This window comes from Myxine glutinosa, chromosome 1 (genome assembly GCF_964187855.1).
Source record: "Myxine glutinosa chromosome 1, kmMyxGlut1.1, whole genome shotgun sequence".
In the NCBI taxonomy this organism is placed as follows: domain Eukaryota; kingdom Metazoa; phylum Chordata; class Myxini; order Myxiniformes; family Myxinidae; genus Myxine; species Myxine glutinosa.
Window position 1 is genome coordinate 339867687 of NC_136261.1, and position 22508 is coordinate 339890194.

At 44.5% G+C, this 22508-nt stretch overlaps 1 protein-coding gene across 3 annotated transcripts in view; it reads right to left on the reverse strand.

The window, feature by feature from the left end:
• Positions 1-20783: 20783 nt before the first annotated feature.
• Positions 20784-22508, reverse strand: part of LOC137419517 (hemagglutinin/amebocyte aggregation factor) — a 96216-nt gene continuing 94491 nt past the window's right edge. For all 3 annotated transcript variants that reach the window (XM_068105546.2, XM_068105544.2, XM_068105545.2), the window contains exon 5: positions 20784-21072. In XM_068105546.2, coding sequence (XP_067961647.2) covers positions 21027-21072 — 46 coding nt within the window. In that variant the 3' untranslated portion in view covers positions 20784-21026. The remainder of the gene's footprint in view (positions 21073-22508) is intronic.

Genomic DNA, 22508 nt, shown 5'->3' on the forward strand with positions numbered 1-22508 from the left:
CACCTCCGTCGGGAATCAACGTCGAGGCCATTATCCTCGCCTTCGGAGAGATAATCGGTTTGGATAATGTAAAAGCGGCTTCTCGCATGAATAAACGTGTGGTAATCTTTGTTTCCACAGTACCAATGGTTGCTCAAATAGTCGAGCACGAGCTCTTCTTTGCTCCCGACGTGTTTGTTCAGGTTTGTCCACTCGACACGCCGGCAGTTCGCGTTTCTCTCTCTAACGCTCCTCCATTCCTTAAGAACAAAGACCTGGTTACTGAACTAAACAAACTTGGTTCTGTCGTCTCTTCAGTTACTATGGTTCCTATACGAGGGGAAAATAACCGTTTTAAATACGTCATGTCCTTTCGTCGTTTTGTTTATATGATTTTACCACGTGGTGTAACCTCTTTAAATGCGGTATTGCCCTTCAAGGTCAAAGGTCACACTTATCGGGTCTTTGTCTCCACAGAGTCTCCAGTTTGTTTTGAGTGTGGTCAATATGGTCATTTAAAAGACTCGTGCCCGAAAAAGTCCACGGATAGAGTCACTAGCCTGAATGTTGATGAACAGCAGGGCTCCACTGAGATCGTTGTCGATAATGTAAACAGTATGGATGGTGCTGACACAAACAGAGAACCAGGAAAAGAACCCTCCCATCTTCTAGCGACCTCAAAGAGCCTGATAATAAGGTCTTGGCCAGTCCTCCAACCTATGCTCAAGTGGTTAGTGAAGGTGACGATGGAGCGCAACCTCCTCCTCAGCAGTTGCCTCCAGTTGAGGAAATTCCTCAACCTCCTCTGCCTTCAGAATCTTTTGAGGGTAATGTGATAAATACTGAAAATTTATGTGTTGGCCAGACAGCACCTGAGTCGCTCCGGTGTTCTGAAGGTAAACCTCCATGTGAGGTTGAGCCTCCATGTGTGTCCCTTGCTGAAGCTTGTGTTTATTGTGCCACCCCTCCCTCCGTGGGGAGTGGTGAGTGTGTAGGAACTAGTGATGTGTCTGTGATCGAATCCTCCATTGAGGCAGCTGAGCCTTGTCAAGCTCATGGTCAGCAGGGTGATAGTGTTGAAGTCTCAGATTGTCGCGTTGATGAGCCCATTGTTTCAGCAATGGACTTTCAATGCAATGATTGTGACTGATGGGGGTTCTTCCGTTGCCTCACTGAGTGATGATGAGGCCGACTTCTCATCGGAGCATGTCTCTGGAGACTCTGTCCCTCCTGCTGAAATCATGGATTTCCTCCAAAAAACTTACCGTAAAAGGCGCGTGAAAATTTGCGATTTCTTCGTTGACACTCACGCCTTCATTATTGGGGCTCAGGAAGTTGTACAACAATCTGCGGTCCTTCATATTTCTGCTAAATCACTGAAAAGACTTAAGAGGTACCTTGTCACAGCAAGGACAGAATTAAACCTGTAATGGCTGTGTTGCTGCCTATGTTTTTATGAACATAGCAAGTTTGAACATTAATGGTGGGCGCAGTCAGCTGCGTAGGTCCCAAACTGTGCAATTAGCCAGGAGGGAAAAGATTGATGTACTTTTATTGCAAGAAACTCGTGCCACTGCAGACTGCATGGTTGATTGGCAGCAACAGCTGATTGGCACTTGGTTTTTTAGTAATACAGATTCTGTGAGTGCGGGTATTGCTTTTTTTTGTCAGTACACGTTTGTCTGTCTCCCCCCCCCCCCCTATCTTTAAGGAAATCGTACCAGGCTATCTAGCCTCTGTCGAGTTTGAATACAATCAGCAACGATTCTTGTTTGTTAACATCTCTGCTCCAAGCGATAGTACAGATAGAGGAACTTTTTTTAATCAGTCCTTTAATTTCCTGAGACACCTCTCTTCTGATACGTTGTTGTGCTTAGGGGGTGACTTTTAACTGTACTTTAAACCCAACTTTAGATAGGAACAGTGCAGAGCCACATCCAGCTTCAAGTAGGCCTCTTTCTAATATAATTTCGCGGCATGGCCTCAACGATGTATGGCGGCAACAACACCCAAACCTGCAGCAATTTAGCTGGTTTCGGGTTTTACTTAATCATCTTTCACTTGCTCGTCTTGATAAATTTTATATTCCTAACTCTGCTGTCAATCTTGTGACATATACGGCTATTGTCCCTTCAGGCTTCTCTGAACATTCTTTGGTAAAACTGTGTTTTTCTTTTCCTCGTTTCAAACGCCGCACCCTGTATTGGTCCTTTAACACCTCACTTCTGAGCGATCCTTTCTTTAAGTCATCCTTTGTGGTTTTTTGGGACAAGGTTGTGTATTTCCAACATCGTTTCCTAAATCTCTGTCAGTGGTGGGACTATGCTAAAGCGCAGATCCGTGTTTTCTGTCAGCAACACCAAACCAATTGCTCTCAAAGTAAACAATTATGTATTGATGGCTTGAAACAAGAAATTCTACGATTGCAGGAAGGTGCTGAGGTCCTCAGTGATGAAAGACGGTGTCAACTCCTCTTTGAAAAACAAACTCTGCTTAAGGAATTAATTCAAGAAAATGGTATCGGTGCCTTTTAGTCAGGCTGAGAGTGAATGGTTTACTGTCATCAGACACATGTTGTAAAGATTTCTTTAAGTTTGAGAAGACGACGAAGGCGAGCCAGCAAATGCTTAGTCTTCGGGCTGGTGATGGGCATATTCTTAGTGATAATATGGAGATTGTTCATTTTGTTCGGTCTTACTTTGAGAGTGTGTTTTCCTATAAGCCTAATGATGTGCCTGCAATGCAGAATATTACGACCAATTTACCGCAGATAGATGAGCATCAACGGCATGTCTTGGATGAGAACATTACTCTCGGTGAACTTAAAACTGCGCTCGATGGCCTTGCTGATCATAAGGCTCCTGGTTTTGATGGGTTACCAGCTGAATTTTATAAAACTTTTTGGGACATGCTTGGACCTGCTTTGCACTCAGTGTTTTTATACAGTCTGCGTGAGGGATTGTTACCCCTTAGTTGTCGACGTGCAGTTGTTTGCCTTATCCCTAAGAAAAACGACCTGCAATTGATACAGAACTGGCGTCCAATCTCTCTTCTCTGCACAGATTACAAGATTTTTGCCAAAACGCTAGCTAACCGTGTAAAGACTGTTCTAAGCACAGTTATACATCAGGAACAGTCGTACTGTGTTATGCACAGATCTATGCACGATAACATTTTTTTGGTACGAGACCTGTGGGATGTGTGTGCATTTCAACAACAACATACCGGTCTCTTTTTTATTGACCAAGAAAAGCCTTTTGACTCTGTTAATCATGAGTATTTGTTTCACATTTTAAAGCAATTTGGTTTTGGGGCATCCTTTATTTCATATGTATCCTTATTGTATAATCACATTTTTAGCTTGATCAAAATCAATGATGGTCTCTGTTCACCTTTGCGGATTGGGAGAGGAATTCGGCAAGGCTATCCCTTATCTGGAACCTTGTACTCTCTTTGCATTGAGCCCCTTTTGATTCGTTTACGATCTTCTCTTATGGGCTTTTCAGTGACTCCATCAGAAAAGCCCGTTATCATTTCGGCCTATGCTGATGATGTATGTGTTGCTGTTCGCAGCAGTAATGACATTGTTCTGCTATTTGAGTGCCTACGGCTCCACTCTCAAGCTTGTACAACACAAATTAATTGGTCGAAATGCAAAGCAGTTTGGGTCGGCGGTATGCACCTTCTACCCTTCCAATTCTCCCTATGAATTTGACATGGGGAAAAGAAGGTGTGAAATACCTCGGTGTTTATCTTGGAACCCCTTGGTTTGTCAAAAGGAATTGGGATGGATTGCCCCACAAAATTAGCAATAAATTAAACAGATGGAGAGGAATTTTGTCAACCTCGTCTTTTCGAGGTCGTGCCCTGGTCATTAACAACCTGGTGGCCCCTCTCTTGTTCGAGGCATAAAATGATTGCCTTGCAGCCACCTGCAACGTTGGTGTCGTCAATCCAAAAATGCTTACTTGACTTCTTTTGGGATGGCAAACACGGGCTAAAGCCAGAGACTATTTCCCTTCCACTGGCGGGAGGGGGTCATGGACTTATGGACATTCTTTGTCGGGTGATGGCCTTCCGAGTCTCCACAGCTCGTCGTTTTATATTTCTGGAGGCCTTGCCCTGGAAATCTACTGCAAACTGTATATTAAAACAAGCTGGCATGCTAGGCTACAATTGTGAACTCTTTTTCATGGAGCTGCAACATGTCGATGCTTCGCTGCTCCCTGACTTTTACCAAGATGTCTTGCACATCTGGCGGTCCATTTCAGTAACTCGGCAAATGGGGACATACAACATTGAAAGGTTCCTCTGGGAACCCCTTTTCTACAATGCCTTTTTTCCTGCTATGCCTCACTCACGTGCTTTTGTGCAACGTTTTTTGAGTGCTGGCGTGAAAACGACTCGGGACCTTCGTGACTGTAACAGAAACAGTTGGTTCTCCGCAGGACATCTTCAAGTAAGAACTGGTATCAGATCTTTGAGGAGCGTTGCCAAGGTCCTTCAGGAAATCCTGTGTGTTTTTAGGCACTTGGGCCTGAGCTTAACCGCCAACATTGGTGACCACCATACACCACCTCAGATCTGTGCTACCTCTAGCCTGCCGGCTGATAGCACCACAACATCTATCTTGTTGTCCTCATCACCACTTTCCAGCAAGGATAAAAAGAGACTATCGTTTGTGTATTTCAATCCGGTTTCCCTCGTTACACTCGGTTTCTTTTGGGGCTCGATGGAAAGAGAAACTGCCTTCTGGGTGTCCCTCCCATCTGCAATGGTCTGCAACGTACAGTCACGTGAAAAAGTAAGTACACCCCATGTAAAGTTTTGACTTTTTCAACAAATTTCAACATATAGCTATTTGATCTTCATTTTATTTTTTTTATTATTTTTTATTTTTTTGTATACAAGATCGAGGCTCGTGAAAGAGCTAACATTAATCACACAAAAAGACAAACCGACACACAAAACACAAAAAACAAGGGCAGCGGCAGACAAGATGGGGAGAGAGGGGGAAGGACACAAAAGAGAGGGGGAAGATGGGGAAGGACACAAACACAACATTTGAGAGCAGGGACATCGGGAGGACTTGGGGGGAGGTGGGAGAGGAATAAAACATATGAACACTGCAAGGACTCTGGGGTGAATTACCGGGGGTAGAAAAGATCAAGGTTTTCGATGGGGGAAGATAAGAGATGGTGGTGAACAGCTGTTTTAAAGACCTGGAGGGAGGAGTGGGATTGAAGGGAGTGGGGGAGTTTGTTCCAGAGGCGGGAGAAAAGTGGAATGAAAGAGTGAAGGTGAGCAGAGAGCCTAGACTTTGGCAGTTTAACCATAAGAGGGTTGCAGGCAGATCTTGTGCGACCTGAAGGAATATTGGGGGGACAGAGCACAGAGAGAGCTGGGGGAGCAAGGCCGGAGAGGAGTCGGTAGAAGACAGAAAGACCACCAACCTGCCTGCGGTGAGTGAGTGAAAGGCCCTCGGTGTTGACTACATCGCAGGAGATTCCAATGATTCTGAAAGCTTTGGCCTCAACAGCGTGAAGCCGAGCAAGGTGTGAGGCAGGAGCACCAGCCCAGAGGGGGGAACAGTATTCCATTGAGTTGAATTTCAACAATATTGATCGATAAAGGTGATATAATACAACAAATATCATGAAACATTTACATTTTGTAGTCCATTGTATAATTTAAATAAACATAAATGCAAATTTCGCATGTGGAAAAAGTAAGTACACCTTGGCTCTAATAGGTGGTATTGCCCCCTTTGGCAGAACCAACCTCAAGTAGGCGTTTCTTATAACTGTCGACCAGTCTCTGACATCGACTGGGAGAAATTTTTGCCCACTCCTCCATGCAGAATTATTTCAGCTGTGCGATGTTTGAGAGGTTTCTTGCATGCACAGCTCGTTTCAAATCCCCCCACAACATCTCGATGGGATTTAGATCCGGGCTTTGAATTGGCCATTCCAGAACCCTCCATTTCTTTTTTTTCAGCCATTCCTTGGTGGATTTACTGGTATGTTTAGGGTCATTGTCATGGACCTTCAACTTCCGACAGATGGCCTCACATTATCCTCAAGCACCCTCTGGTGCAATGAAGAATTCATAGTGGATTCTATGATGGTGAGCTGCCCAGGCCTTGATGCAGCAAAGCTGCCCCAAACCATAATATTTCCACCAACATGCTTTACAGTTGGTAACAGGTTGTTGTGGTCAAATGCTGTCTTTGGTTTTCACCAAACATGTCTTCTGGTACTGTGGCCAAATAGCTCTTCCTTTGACTCATCTGTCCAGAGCACATTGTTCCAGAAGTGCTGGTCTTTGCCTAGGTGTTCATTGGCAAACTTTAGTCTTGCCCTGATGTTCTTTCTGGACAGCAAAGGTTTCCTCCTGGCACACCTCCCATGTAGATCAAATTTGTGCAGCCTCTTTCTAATGGTAGACTCGTGCACTTTGACATCAACAGTGGCAATAGCTACCTGTAGGTCCCGTGATGACAATCTGGGGTTCTTAGAGACTTCTTTCAGCATCTTGCGGTCTGCTCTCAGGCTGAACTTGCTGGGGCGGCCTGGCCTGAACAAGTTGGCAGTTGTTTGGAATCTTCTCCACTTGTAGATGATCTTCCGGACAGTCGAATGATTTTTTTCAAATTGTTTGGAGGTCTTTTTAAATCCCTTCCCAGACTCGTAGGCATCTATAACCTTCTTTCTGAAGGCCTCAGAGAGCTCTTTTGATCTAGGCATGGTAAAGCCGCACACTTCAACAACAAAGAGCAAACCAAACTAAATGTCTGAGGATTAAATAAGACAGGTTCCTCCAAGATCCTCTCTAACGATGTTCTAATCATTTGCACCTGAGCTGGTGCACCTGATTCTAATTTTAGGTATTTGAAGTACTGATAAATGTAGGGGTGTACTTACTTTTTCACATGCAAAATTTGCATTATGTTTATTTAAATTATACAATGGACTACAAAATGTAAATGTTTCATGATATTTGTTATACTATTTCACCTTTATCTATCAATATTGTTGAAATGAAGATCAAATAGCTGTATGTTGAAATATGTTGAAAAAGTCAAAACTTTACATGGTGTGTACTTACTTTTTCACGTGACTGTATGTTTCACCGATTGTTAAAAGAACTGGTGATATTGCTTGGAGACCCGCCCATATGGTGTTGCCCTCCAATGTTTTATTACATCGTGTTAATGAGGAAAATTTAGTGGAATGCCCTTTTTGTATGATTTCTGAAGACCTTTTCCATGCTTACGTAGATTGTGCAAGACTCTCTCCCTTCTTTGGTTTTTTTATCAACTTTTTAAAATCGTATGAACTTTTCTTTTTCTACACGTGTTTTTATTTTTGGAATACCACTTAGTTACAAAAAGCGCTCTGAGACTGCTCTTGCTAATTTCTTAATTTCTATTGGAAAATTAGCAATCTACAAGACAAGAAAAGCAAAGCTCCTGGCAAATGCTGATATTTTATGTGATGTGGTAATTGTGTTTAAGGCTCTGGTCATTGCAAGGTTATGCTTGGAATTTTCTTTTTGCCAAATGAAAGATTATTTACAAACCTTTGTGGAAAAATGGTGTCTGAAGGGTGGGGTTTTTTAACTTGACAATGGTTTGTTAAATTTTTTATTTTAGTGTTTGGTGTTTTTATTGTTGTTGTTCGGCTGCACATGTTTGGAATTGTAGTGACTTTATTATTTGCATGACTTGTGTGGTTTTCTTACCTTTATAATAAAAGAGCTTCAAAAGTCAAAGTGTCAGTCAGTCTGTCTGTCTGTCTGTCTGTCTGTCTCTCTCTCTCTCTCTCTCTCTCTCTCTCTCTCTCTCTCTCTCTCTCTCTCTCTCTCTCTCTCTCTCTCCTCTCTCTCTCTCTCTCTCTCTCTCTCTCTCGCGCCCCCTGCTGGCCGTTAGCTGTTGGGCGTGGCAAGATGGCAGCCGTGCATGTGTGGTGAGGTGTGAGCTGCTCCAACCTTTGATCTTTCTACCCTCCCCCCCTTGCTCGTTGTCTTTCTTAATTTCTGTTCTTCCACTTTTCTTCTTATCCTCACGTTCGCCTACTCTCTGTCTGCCCCCACCACCCCAGTTCAACAACCCGCTGCTGCAACTCCCCATCCTACCCGTTCTATCCTACCCGTTCTAACCCTCCCTCTGCCCGCTCCCCCCCCCCACACCCCTCCCTTCCCCCCCCACACCCCCTTCCCCCCCCCTATCCCCCCTAGTACATCCCTCGCATGTGTTGCTGTCTCGATTCTTTTTTCTTTCTCTTCTAGCTTTTTCGACTTTTTTTCCTCTGAGATACAGAGAGAGAGAGAGCGAGAGCCCACACCTTTCGGTGAGGTCTACGGGTGAGTCGTATTCCTATCGACACTCTAAGGAGTTGCGATGGGTTTTCGCCCCTTTCCTCATTAAGAGGTGTGTTTTACCGCGTTCGTTTTCTCGTGCTGGTACATGCCGAGTGGCGTTTTTTTTTGCGGTTTTTTTTTCCCCCTTGCTTTACAGAAAACTGTACTGTACCCGACCACTCCCCTTTTTCCCCCGACCCCTTCCTTTTCCCCCGACCCAACTCGGCTTAGCCCGGGTAATTTGAATTAGTAAAATGTCGACACGTTCCCCGTATGCGGCTTTCGAAGCTCTCACACGGAAGCATGGCGTGGTGTGCGTTCCTCCCGATGAGGTTAGTGTGGAACACATTGTTATTGCTATTGGGAATATCATTGGAATGGAAAAGATCCGTGCAGCGTCACGGATGAATAAACGTATCGTTGTTTTTTTAGCCGAGGAAAGCCTCGTGCATGAGGTTGTCGCGGCTGGTCTGTCCACAGACAATGGACATTTCGTCTTAGTTTCCCCACTCGATACCCCAGCTGTCAAAATACTCCTATCCAACGTCCCCCCGTTTGTAAAAAATGAGTCGCTGTTAGCGGAACTATCGCGCTATGGTACAGTCGTGTCCCAGATCAAAATGCTGCCGCTGGGCTGTCGGAGTGAACAGGCGAAGCACGTCATGTCTTTCCGACGCCAGGCATACATTGTACTTCCCACATCCAACGTGGACAAAGTATTAAACGTGGTAATTAAATTCCGTATAAAAGATCACGACTACCAAGTATATGCGTCAACCGAGACATTAAAATGCTTCACTTGTGGAAAGTTCGGACATTTAAAACGTTTCTGTCCCCGAACTGCACCCTCTGTGATCGAGCAGACAGGCTCTCTAGACAATACTGTGCCCCCTCCACCTCTCAACACTGACGGACAAACTACCCCAACTACTGTCCCAGACCCCCCACTACCTCCCAACACTGACGGACAAACTACCCCAACTACTGTCTCAGACCCCCCACTACCTCCCAACACTGATGGTCAAACTCCCCCAACTACTGTCTCGGATGACATCGCACCAAATTTAACGACCGCTGATAAAACGAACATGAACATCTGGGATGGGTTTACACTTGTTTCCTCATTAAGGAAGAGAAAAACACCCCAGGATGCAGTTACACCTCGTAACGAAAAGGTGGTAGTTTTTCAGTCAAACATTGCGGGAATGCCTCTGTCCGACCAAACTACGACCAGCAACCGGTACGAACTGCTCATGCATGAGAATGTAGATCCCCAGCCCTTACCTGAGACTTTCCCCCACAATGCAACGGAGGGGAATTACATCCCTCCTCAAGGGAAAATTAAAGCTGTTCCGTGTCCTTCTGTGAATGATGCCGAAGTGCATCAAGACCCGATCGTAAAAATAGGAGGAAACGTGATCGCAGAAAACCTGATCGTACTTCCAGCGGCTCCAATTTCTGAGCACAATGAAAATATTCTAACCCCAGCAGTACCTGTGCTGGCGGTCTTACATAACATGCCTGAGCACATTGGTAAAACTGATGGAGAACCTCAAACTGTCAAACCGGCGACGGTTTCCCCCGCACCCCTCCCACTACCCGAAGCTCCTTCAATTCCACTACCCCCTCCTGCTCCTATTAATATGGAGCAGGATGACACCTGCACAGCACAAGTTACCTCAGAGCCCCAAGAGCCAGGAATTGAAAGTTTCCCAGACAGTGGTTCCGACATGTCAGATGAGGAATCTTACGAAATTGAGGAGTTCCCTACAACAAGCGAATCCAACGTCTTACCAGCCCAAATATTGAAATTCCTCAACCACACTTTTAGAAAGAGACACGTAGACATTAAAGATCACTTCTCTGACCTGCACGGGTTTATCGACACGGCAAGGAACATCATCCGCCGGCCTAGCGACCACCATTTCACAGAAGCCCAATGTAGCAGGCTGAAAAAGTACATTGTGAGAGCAAAAGATGAACAAAACAAATGAGATTTGGAAGCTTAAATATAAATGGTGGCGCGAGTCAGCTGCGCAAACTCCAAGTGGTGAACCTTGCACTACAGAAAACTTTAGACGTACTTTTCTCGCAGGAAACCCACACTACGCCAGCATCCCATGCAGAATGGAACCGGATGATGAAAACGACCAATTTTTTTAGTGATGCTAATTCCCGAACTGCGGGAGTGGCTTTTCTTTTGAATCCCCATTTCCATCCATCAAAACTTTCCTTTAAAAACATAATCCCGGGGCATCTCGCCTCCCTAGAATTTGTTATTAATAACATAAATTTTATTTTGTTGAACGTTTATGCCCCCTCAAATAGCACTGAGCGGCAACGCTTCTACGCTAGATTAGGGCCTTATATGAGGCAAATAGACCTGCACAGGTGTATTGTAATGGCAGGTGACTTTAACTGCACTCTACAACCAAACCTAGATAGGAACGGTGCGGAGCCCCATCCCGGACCAGCTAAATTATTAGCAGAGATAATAAGGGATTTTAAGCTTCAGGATCTTTGGCGGCAACAAAATCCCACGACGCATCAAATTACTTGGAGCAAGATCACAAACAACCAAGTATCCCTAGCTAGGCTCGACCGGATCTATATAAATTCACCATTTTTTAATCTCTCCCCTACCACTGGAATTTTGCCTTCTGGTTTTTCAGATCACCATTTAATTACTGTGAATTACCATTCACATCTGTCCTTGAATCGCCATTCTTTCTGGAAGCTTAATGTCACCATCTTAGAAAACCCCTCCTTTAGGGCTGCTTTCAAAGACGTATGGTCTGTTCTATTAAATCAAAAACACCAGTTTACAGATCAGCGTTTGTGGTGGGACAACATAAAGGCCCAATGTAGAGGATTTTGTCAACAATTTTGTTTCCTAAGAACACAAGAGGAACGTAGAACAAAGGCTACTTTAGAAAAGGAAATTCTACAAATTCAAACAAATTTAAAAACTCACTCTTCTCCCCAACAAGAACTGAGACTGAAAGAAAAGAAAGCTTTCCTTAATACAATAATTGAGAACCAAGGGGCATTGGGGCATTAAAAAGATTACGGTTTCAGCAGCTCAACCTTTTGGACACGCCAACCCGATACTTCTTTGATTTTGAATCGAAGGCTCCTCACCCCCAAATTACTGCTCTAAAACGCCCTGACAATTCTGTCATCACTCACCCTGAAGGAATCAAGAGGGAAGCTAGACTCTTTTTCTCCAACCTTTACAAAACAAAAGAAGTTGACCTAAATGGTGTCTCTCACTTATTTGACGGTGTTTCCACCTTAACCCCAGAGCAAAGGCAGAGCCTGGAGAAACCACTCACACTTGAGGAACTCTCCATCGCATTAAAGAGCCTTGGCAAAGGGAAATCACCTGGCATCGACGGTCTACCGTCAGAATTTTTCGAATCTTTCTGGGACCTAATTGGCCCTGAACTGCTATCAGTCTTCCAGGAAAGCCTCGAAAAGAAGGAACTCCCGCTGAGCTGCAGAAGAGCAGTACTTACCTTGCTTCCAAAGAAAGGCGACCCTTTACTCATCTCCCAGTGGAGGCCAATATCACTACTATGTACTGATTACAAGATCTTTTCCAAAGCTATTGCCTTACGTTTTTCACCCTTCCTAAAGAACATTGTAGACATGGACCAAACTTATTGTGTTCCTGGTCGTAATATCCATGACAGTATTTCTGTTATTCGCGATTTGATTGATGTTTGTGATATTCATCATGAAAGTGTTGGCCTTGTTTTCCTAGATCAGGAGAAGGCTTTTGATTACGTTTCGCATGAATACTTGTCTGAAGTCTTAAATCGATTTGGTTTTGGACCCTTTATTTTATCATGTATACATATGTGTTATTCAAACGTATCTGCCCTGCTAAACATAAATAATGAGCTTGTGCCCCCCTTTTGTATTCAAAGAGGTGTTAGGCAGGGCTGCCCACTGTCAGGTGCTTTGTACACCCTTTCCCTTGAACCCCTCTTAAACACGCTTCGAAAGTCTTTGACTGGTTTCACTGTGAGAGGTTTAAACCACACTATAAAGACTATTGCCTACGCTGATGATATATGTGTGTGTATCAAAAACTCTGATGATATTGCTAAGATGATGCATGCTTTAGCACTTTTTAACAGAGCCTCGTCAGCAAAAATCAATTGGAAAAAGACTGAGGCACTGTGGCTCGAATCCCTTTCCCACCCCCCATTCTCCCCACCCCCCCCCTTCACCCCCGCTTCTCCCCGCAAATATTGCTTGGAGAAGAGATGGGATCAAGTTTTTGGGAGTTTTTCTAGGTCCTGGAGATTTCATCAGGCATAACTGGGAAGGTTTGCCTGAACGCATCGAACTGCTTTTAATAAAATGGAAAGGCCTACTCCGCCAATTGTCTTATCGTGGCAGAGTATTGGTCATAAACAACCTGGTTACCTCCATTCTGTGGCACAAGGTCTTGGCTCTGCAACCACCTGCTGGGTTAATCGACGGAATACAGAAGAGCGTCACTCATTTCTTCTGGTCTGGAATGCATTGGCTATGACCGGAAAGATTAAATTTGCTGATACCTGAGGGTGGTCAAGGACTTGTCAATGTAAAATGCCGAATCATGGCTTTTCGTCTACGTACGATATGGTCCATTTTGCACGAGCCTGTTGTGCTTTGGAGGAAACTTGCATGCTGCATTTTGGGTCGGTTTGAGAATTTCGGTCATGCTAAGGAGCTTTTCCTAATGGACTTGACAATGTTTGATCTCTCTTCACTCCCCTCTTTCTACCGAAGTTTGTTAAATGCATGGCAAGCTCTCAAAAGCCATCGGGATCGTACTACGTACGAGAGATCCATGTTCTTCAACGAGCCACTGTTTTGCAACTCACTTTTTGAAGGTTTTGGAAGCAGCAGGGCCTTCATTCAAAAGTTTGTGGCTGCATCAATAACCAAAGTGTGCCACCTTAGAGACAATGCAAATGACAAGTGGCTAAGTGTTGCTGCTATTGCCTTGGCGACTGGCGTCAGATCATCTCGCCAACTAGACAGATGTCTAAGGGTGGTGCTTCATGCCTACGGTACCTCCCAACCTTGGTTGGTTCGTCCTGTACCTCCCTCTGAGCCAAGCCTCTCTCCTTTCCCTAACCTTCTTTTGTCGGCCTCTGAAAACTTGGAGCCAATAAATTTTGGCCGTTCCTTTTCCTCTTCCAGTGGTAACCGCAAAACCTTATATTTCCAATGTTTAAAAGCTCTTTTCCCCTCCTTGTCTTCCCCAGCACCTTGTAAGTGGTCTGCAGTCCTGCCACACACGCCTCCTTTCTCCCCAAACTGGGGATGGTATTATAAAAATCCTGTGCCAAAACGTGCTGGTGATCTCCAATGGAGAATTGCACATTGGATAATACCCACAAACTCTCTCATTCACCGCTTTTCACAAGCGACAAGTGATCAGTGTCCCTTTTGTGGACAGAGAGAAACCTTGGCCCATGCGTATATTCAATGCAGTCGTTTAACTCCTCTCTTTGTTTTCTTGAAAGTGCTATTTGCACGTCTCTCCATTGATTTCAATTTTCCAATGTTTATTTTAGGGCCAAGTGGCCCCTTAAACATCCAAGCAACAATTCTTGCAAACTTCTTTATCTCCCAAGCAAAATTGGCAATTTACAAAACCAGAAAATCAAAGATAAACAATGACTTGTACAGTACAGATACTGTAGCAATGCTCAGAGCTTTTTGCGAGAGCCGGATAAAACTTGATTTTTACTGTTATTCGCTTTCCAGCCAACTTGAACTTTTTGAAAGAATGTGGTGTGTAAAGGATTTTTGTGAAATATCTGAGGGTCATTTGGTGCTTTCTCTCTAGTCTTTATTAAATATCCTTCTGTGTTTTTTTTGGTAGCTTAACGGTTTGTTGGTTTTGACTTCCCCGATGGTAAAATTGCATGTAACTGTTTTGTTTATTTTGTTTTGACTGAAAAAAATCTTCATTTTATACTTTTGTAATAAAAGGACATAAAAGTCTCTCTGTCTCTGTCTCTCTCTCTCTCTCTCTCTCTGTCTCTCTCTCTCTCTCTCTCTCTCTCTCTCTCTCTCTGTCGCCACCTATCGGCCGTCGGTGCGTTGGGTGTAGCGTCATGGCGGCTGTGAGCAACTGCTCTGTGTTTTGGTGAGTCCGTCGTGAGGTTTCCCCCCTCTCCTGCCCTCCCCTGCCCCCCTCCCTCTCCTTTTCCATCCTGTGTGCCTTGGCATTTGTTTTCATCTGTTCTACACCTTTGCCTTCGAGAGAGAGAGGATTGAGAGCGGGCCCATTATGGGTGCGGCCTACTGGCGTTGACGGCGCGTTGTAAGCCATTTCTGTGCTTATAATGCACGTTTATTTTTTACTTTAGTTCGTTTATTTAGGTTTGATACCCTCTTGTCCAGCTCGGACAAGCGGGGGGAGGGGGGGGGGGGTATTTTCGCCGGAATGGCGAATGCACGCTCTCGTCGCGATGACTTTGAAGGCTTAACCAGGAAGCACGCGTTTGTGTGCGTGCCTCCGGATGGAGTCCCTGTCGAGGACATCATCCTCGCTGTGGGGAGCATCGTTGGGGATGAAAATATACGTGCAGCTTCGCGTATGAACCAGAAAGTGGTGGTGTTCGTTTCGGATGAGGAACTCGTCCATGACGTGGTAAGTGCGGGAATAACCACGGAAAGCGGTCACTTTATGATGGCGTCGCCGCTATTAACTCCCGTGACGAGAGTGGTTATTTCTAACGTACCACCATTTATCCCAAATGACAAGTTAATGACCGTGCTATCACGGTACGGTAAAATGGTATCGAGGATTTCAACAATCCCTCTTGGGTGTCGGAATGAACGTGTTAAGCACGTAATGAGCTTCCGCAGACAGGTGTATATGGTCCTTCCAGACCGTGGGGACGACACAGGCCTCAACATCACTTTCAAAATTAATTTTGAAGAGGCAAATTTCCAGCTATACGCATCGTCCACCACCTTAACATGCTTTCAGTGTGGAGCGTATGGACATTTAAAACGTTCTTGTCCCAAAGCCTCGTGTGTCAGGTGTGGCAAGACAGGTCACACTGCCATAGTTTGTAAGGAGGAAGTTGCTCTGCTAATGAATACGCCCAGTGGGAGGGAGGTTAACGCTGCTCCACTAATGAATACTCCCAGTGGGAGGGAGGTTAACGTTGCTCCACTAATTGAGATTCCCAGTGGGGGGGAGGTTAACGCATTGCCACCGCTTAAAATTCCTAATGAGGGTGAATCCAGTGTTCCAAGCGTGAACGTATTTATTCCTCCTCAGCAAAATGTTGAAATGGACACTGATAGTAAAGTGGGGACGAGTAAACGAAGGGCTCCGGATGATAGTGACTCATCTGGAGCAGGTAAAAAGGTCGTGCTCGATTTGCAGGCTGTTGGTGGAAAAACTCTTCAGGATGCACCTGGAATCTCTCTGCAAAGCGTGGACCAAATAAATAAAGAGGAAAACCCAGAAAAGAGCATCAGGGTTCAGCCGCTAAAACAACGCACTTCCATTACTCACACAGACGACGTTAATGATGTAAATAATTCAGGCCACGATACCGTGAATGGTGCATCATTGATCCAAGCGAATGTCGCCGAACAGGCTGACATCCATAATAAATCTGCCAATATAGCAGATAAGGGTGGAAACATAAATCCACAGGAATGTGGGAATAATGATTTCATGCCATTTGAGGAAATCAGTAATCAATGTGCTGATGTTTCCCAAACACAGCACTGCGTGGACCCCCCAGACAAGGGAAGGCTAGGTTGCATAGCAGGAGAAGAAAACGGTATTGACCCAGACCCCATTGGACCACTTTCTGATTTATCAGAATCGGAAGAGGAGGTGGAGGTAACAGCATTATCACAATTAATGGCAGATCAACCCCCAACCCCTCCCCATATTGTTCTCTCATTCCTCAATGAAACGTATAGACAGCGAAATGTCATCATTGGGGATCATTTCCCTGATTTGGCTCCCTTTATTCAGGCTGCAAAACTAGTCATAAAAAAATCTGAGGAACTAAACCTAACAAAATCGCAGTTTCATCGACTAAAGAAAATCATAACAAAGGCAAAGAGTGAGTACTCACAGTGTCAGACAAAATTTACTACCGAGTGATGAAGACGCTTAATCTTGCAACACTCAATATAAATGGTGGTGGGACCAGTCACGTCCGCCAGATCCAAGTGAATAGTTTATTCAAACGGAAACAAGTTGATGTAATATTACTGCAAGAAACTCATATTATTGAGAAGGTTGAACATGACTGGTGCAGCATGTTCAAAGGTAAATGTTTCTTCAGTAATATGTCATCTGTATCTGCTGGAGTGGGGTTTTTGTTAAAACCAGGACTTGTACCTGAATCTTGCCTCTTTCAGGAGGTGATTCGGGGACGTTTTGCCTCCCTAGAATTGGTGATCAATAGCCTGAAGCTTATTATCTTTAATGTATATGCACCAAGTGAGAGTACTGACCGTAAAGCCTTCTTTACTGAAGTGATAAACCATTTAAATTTGTTTGACCCAAATCAGTGCATATGCATGGGGGAAGATTTCAATTGTACGCTAGAGCCCAAAATAGACAGAAATTCACCGGAACCACATCCCGAGTCCCATGGTGACCTCTCCCAGTTTCTTTCAGGTGGGGCTTTTTTGGATGCATGGCGATTGATGCACCCAAATGACCGGCAGTTTACATGGTGTCGATGCTCCAATGGCCAAGTATCCTTAGCGAGGCTTGACCGCTGGTACATCACCCCACGATTAAGGAATATTGTAACCTCCTCAACTATTACCCCTTCCATCTTCTCTGACCACCACATGGTCACGATGGGCCTATCTTTCCCTCAATTCAAACGGAGGAGCGCCTATTGGAAATTCAATACAAGTCTTTTGGATGATACCCTGTTTAAGGAAGCCTTTCGCATCCTATGAATAGCTATAGTTGGAAAAAAGCCCCTCTTTGCTTCCACTAACCTTTGGTGGGATAATATGAAAACTCATATACGACTGTTTTGTCAACAGTTTAATTCCCACATCACTCATGAAAGTCAAATCACATTGGCACGGTTGGAAACCGAAATTCTAAAACTGCAAAACAAAATGGCAGAGCAAGAAAATGAGACAAATTATAAATTGCTCCTTGAAAAAGGACCCAACTCCGGGAACTATTACAGGAGAAGGCTGCAGGACTACTAGTTAGACTGAGAGTAAAAAGCATTAAAGTATCGGATAGTCCTAGCAAAGCCTTCTTTCACTTAGAAGCTGAAACGAAGCCTCCCCAGCTTATTTTATCAGCTAAGGACCCCAGTGGGAATGAAATTACAAGTTCTGATGGGGTAAAAATCACTATTAGAAAGTATTATTCTGAACTATTTGCTAAAAAAGATATATATGAGGATAAAATAAAATGTTCTACCTCCCATCTCCAAACCCTAACTGAGACTCAACGCCTGGAGCTGGATGTGCCTTTAAGCCTTGATGAGTTACAGCGTGCCCTGGTTGGAATGGAATCTGGAAAGGCTCCGGGAATTGATGGCCTGCCAGCTGAGTTTTACATGGAATTTTGGGACATTTTGGGCCCGGAACTATTGATTGTATTCCAAGAATCCTTGCGAAAAGGTGTAATGCCACTAAGTCTAAGGAGAGCAGTGGTGAGTCTTCTCCCAAAGTCAGGAGATCTCCAGCGGATGGAGAATTGGAGACCGGTTTCAATAATGTGCACTGACTATAAAATGGTTTCGAAAGCAATGGCAAATCGTTTGAAAAAAGTCATTGGTGATCTGGTTTTACCTGATCAGACATTCTGCATCCCCAGTCGTTCGATTTACGACAACATTTTTTTCGTGCGGGATTTAATGTATGCTCGCCATGACCAAAATGATTTTGGAATATGTTTTCTAGACTTTGAAAAAGCCTTTGACAGCATTGACCATGTTTTCTTGTGCCATGTTCTTGAAGCATGTGGGTTTGGGGTAATTTTCAGGGCCTTTATAACTCTATTGTACACTGACATCTCCAGTGTAATTAAGGTGAACAATGAACTGGTTCCCCCCATAAAGGTTCAGAGGGGGGTACGGCAGGGTTGCCCAGTCTCAGGTTTGCTTTTTGCATTAGCAATGGAGCCATTACTTTGCACACTGAGAAAGAATATCTCTGGCCTGACCTGTTTTCCTGGAACCCCACCAATGACTATATCGGCCTATGCAGATGATGTTTGCGTCATTATAAAAAACCACCAAGACATTGTTGCTCTTGTAAAGTCCTTAAGAACCTTTTTCATGGCTTCATCTCTGAAGGTTAATTGGACGAAAAGCAAAGCTCTTTGGGTGCCATACCTTAATAGTTGCCTACCTGTCTCAACACATCTGCCTGCTCTTCCAGAAAACTTGGAGTGGAAAGCAGATGGTGTTGATTACCTTGGTGTGTCCCTGGGCTCTACACAATTTGAGAAAAGGAATTGGGAAGGTGTGACTGGAGAAATAGACAGGAGGCTGAACCTGTGGAAAAGAGCCCTACCGCACCTCTCATTTAAGGGCCGAGTCTTAGTGGCAAACAACTTGGTTGCTACAACGTTGTGGCATCGCTTTATTTGCCTGCAACCACCAGAAGTGCTGCTGGACAGGATACAGGCCAAGCTTGTGGACTTTTTTTGGGGAGGCCATCATTGGCTGCGGCCAAGCGTAATATGCCATACTTCATCTGAAGGTGGTCAGAGCCTTGTTCACGTGAGATCCCGTCTCATGGCTTTTCGCCTGTGCTCCATTCAACGCCTCCTATTTGGTGAAAACCTGCCAAACCATGCCTTGGCTTGCCATATTTTACAGCAGGCGGGTAGACTCGGCTATGGTCTCGAAGTATTCCTGACTCACCTTAAGTACGTGAATACATCAACGCTCCCCATATTTTACCAGAGCCTTCTCAGTGCCTGGGAAAGACTTTCCGTGAGCCGTAAAGCGGACACTTACTCCCCAGGGATGTTCGAGGTTGAACCCCTGTTCTTCAATCCTCTCTTCCCTGATGTTCTCAAGAGTCGTCATTTGTGCCAACGCTTTATTGAGGCAGGCATAAACAAAGTATGGCACCTTCGGCCAAACTCCGGTGTCGGGTGGAGGAATGTGGAGGAAATTTCAACCTTGACGGCGATTCGGTCCAAGAGGACAATTGGAACGATTTTGAGGAAAGTTGTTCAAAAACGTCATCAACTACAGAAACTTTGGACTTGGAATACTTTTGGACACCCCAACGAGTCCCCGTTTCCGAAACTGATTTTTGACTGCTTTCCCAAGGAACTTCCACCTGTTAGCACAGGGACAAGTGTATTGCACGCTGAGAGCAGCAAGAGCCTGTATAGGTGGTGGTTATCTCAAGTTCTTGGTATTCCTCCGCTAAATGGAGTAGCACGATGGAAGAGGCTACTCCCTGCCGGGCCCCCCAATGAACCTGTATGGGAATCAATGTATTGTAAGCTGATTAACAAAAGAACAGGTGATCTTCAGTGGCGCCTTGCCCACTGGATCATCCCATGCAATACATATGTATGGAATTTTGCCCCAATATCTGCATGTTGCCCCTTTTGTTCTGTAAATGAGGATGTTTTTCATTTTTTTATTGGTTGTGAAAGACTTTTTCCTTTATTTGAATGGTTAGACTTTGTGTCGTTCAAAATGAATTTCAGATTTACTTTTCGATCCTTTATTTTTGGGCTCAAAAAGAGACGGCAACACAACAAAGAATATGAACTGTTGTGCTTTTTTGTAGCTACAGCAAAGCTTGCTACTTACCTGTCCAGAAAGGAGAAGCGGCATGGTAAGCCCATTCATCAATGCAATGTCATGACGTTTTTCAATGCACTGTGTGCTGCAAGGCTAAAACATGAGTTTGAGTTTTCCAAGATCATGGGTGAAATTGATGGATTTGTAGAAAAATGGTGTTTGAAAAGTGTCTGTGAAGTCTGCCAAAACGAGTTGGTATTATTTTTCTCTTGATTGTTCATAATTTCTACACTTCGTAGTATTGCTGCAGAAGATTGCATTTGTTTTCGGTAAAATTTGAACTGATCAGTGCATGTATCTGTATTGTTTCCTCGCTTCATCGTTTTCGGCTTTGTTGATTTTATACACTGTACATCCATGCACTTTATATTTTTTGGGAATAAAAGGACGTCAAAAGTCAAAGTCTCTCTCTCTCTCTCTCTCTCTCTCTCTCTCTCTCTCTCTCTCTCTCTCTCTCCAACTCTGCCATGGCCCTGACTTTGTGTAGGTGGAGGCTACAACACCCTGGATGTGGGGGTTCTCTGGAATACTCCTGCAACATCGAACGGCAGTCTCTGTGTCGTGGACTTGATCAAGAGAACTGTGTGGGGCTATACAACAACAACAACAACAACATTCACAGCTATAAATTGGAAACCGTTTCATTTTTGAACCCTTTATTAAATATTTGATACTTTTCAATGTTTGTTAACAATGTAAGATTTGCACTGATAATAAACGATTTAGTGGCTATTAACAAAACACAAGAATTGGTGAGGTTTTGAGGTGTTATTACATTATAGAAATGTTAGAAAGCTTACAAAGCAAATAATCATGGTATTTCAGCAGATGAAGGTAGCAAATCAACCTTTGACATTAACCAGGATGGGGACGTTTCTGTCATTAGCAAGATCTTTTTTTGCACAGCATGAACTTCCAGCGACGATCCCTGAAACACAAATTAATAATGTCAATCAGTATTTGTGCCAAGCCTATTCCATGGTCTACTGCTGACTGCTCTACACTTGATCCATTTGCAGCTAACTCTTCATCTGACTCACTTATTATTTCAGTTCCATTCCCCTCATTTTATTTATCTCAGTTCTTCTTGTTTCTGAATTTCTCTTCCATTCTCAATCGATTTTTTCCCCTTTCTGCAGTCTTTGTCTGTGCATTAGCATCTCTTTCTACATCCTACATATTTTTGGAGGATGTAATGCAGCTGTGATTTTATTTTCCATAATTATGTTTTCACCATCACCTCTTCACACATACATATTGTTGCGAATATGGAATTTGGCCTCCATATCCGCTTGTAAATATTCCCCTATTTCCCCAATACTCCCCAACTATCCCCAATCCCCCATTCCCTAGTCCCATTGTCTGTAAACAACACTCTGTAGAACCGACCTTCCCCTTTTTCCCTCATTAAATGTCGTGCCCAGGTCCACCGCATCTCACGTAGACAACTTTCGGACATCTTGCTAGTTATTCTTAGTCTATGTCAGTTAAGGACTCCTTTCCATTAATTCTGACTCTTCGTTGCACCAGAATGTGATTATATGGCACCAGTAGTGAGTTTAGGACCTTCCCATACCTCCTTCCATCTTCTTCCCCAAACAACAACAACAACAACAACTACAGCTACAACAACAACTACAACCACGGCGCGCGGGGGGAGTGTGCGTCCTCCCACCAGCTCGGTTAGCCGCCATGACCATGCGCTCCACGGGGTTACCACGAAGGGGCTCCCTGTCAGCCCCTCGTCAAGGGCGGAGCCGGTAACCCCCCCGCATGCACCCAATGAGAAGCAACGAGCCGATTCCATCTGGGGCGGAGCTAACGAGCCGAGGGCGTGTCACTCCCCGCCGGATATACGCAGCGACTGACCGGATGTGAGGTGAGATGCGCCCCCAGCTTGGAGAAAGAACGTCGCCTTCCGAGCGCTGTGACCTCCCTGCATCTCTGGACCGGACCGAGTCGATTCTGCCTTGAGCCAAGAGTGCACCTTGAGCCATCGACTGCCTGCCTTTCCTTGCCATCAATCCCCGTGTGAGTCAGCCTTTTGTCCCGTTTATCTGTCGTCTGTTGGGGTTAATATAAGATTGTGTTTAAGTGCCCACCTTACTATGCTGTCCCTCTGGTAGTTGTAATCTAACCTTCCGAACGAATATAACCTCCTCCGGAGGTCTTGAGAACCGTATCCCTGGTGTCGTGTCATTTTAATCCCAGCCGTGTGTCTTTTCCTTCATTGACCTAGCGTAGCGCGACTAGTCAACGTTCGAGCATAATCGGGTAAACTGTGCAGACGTGGTCATACCAAACCGCTCGGTAAACTAACATCCACCACCGCGTCTGTAACAATTGGTGTCGAGGAGTGGAATT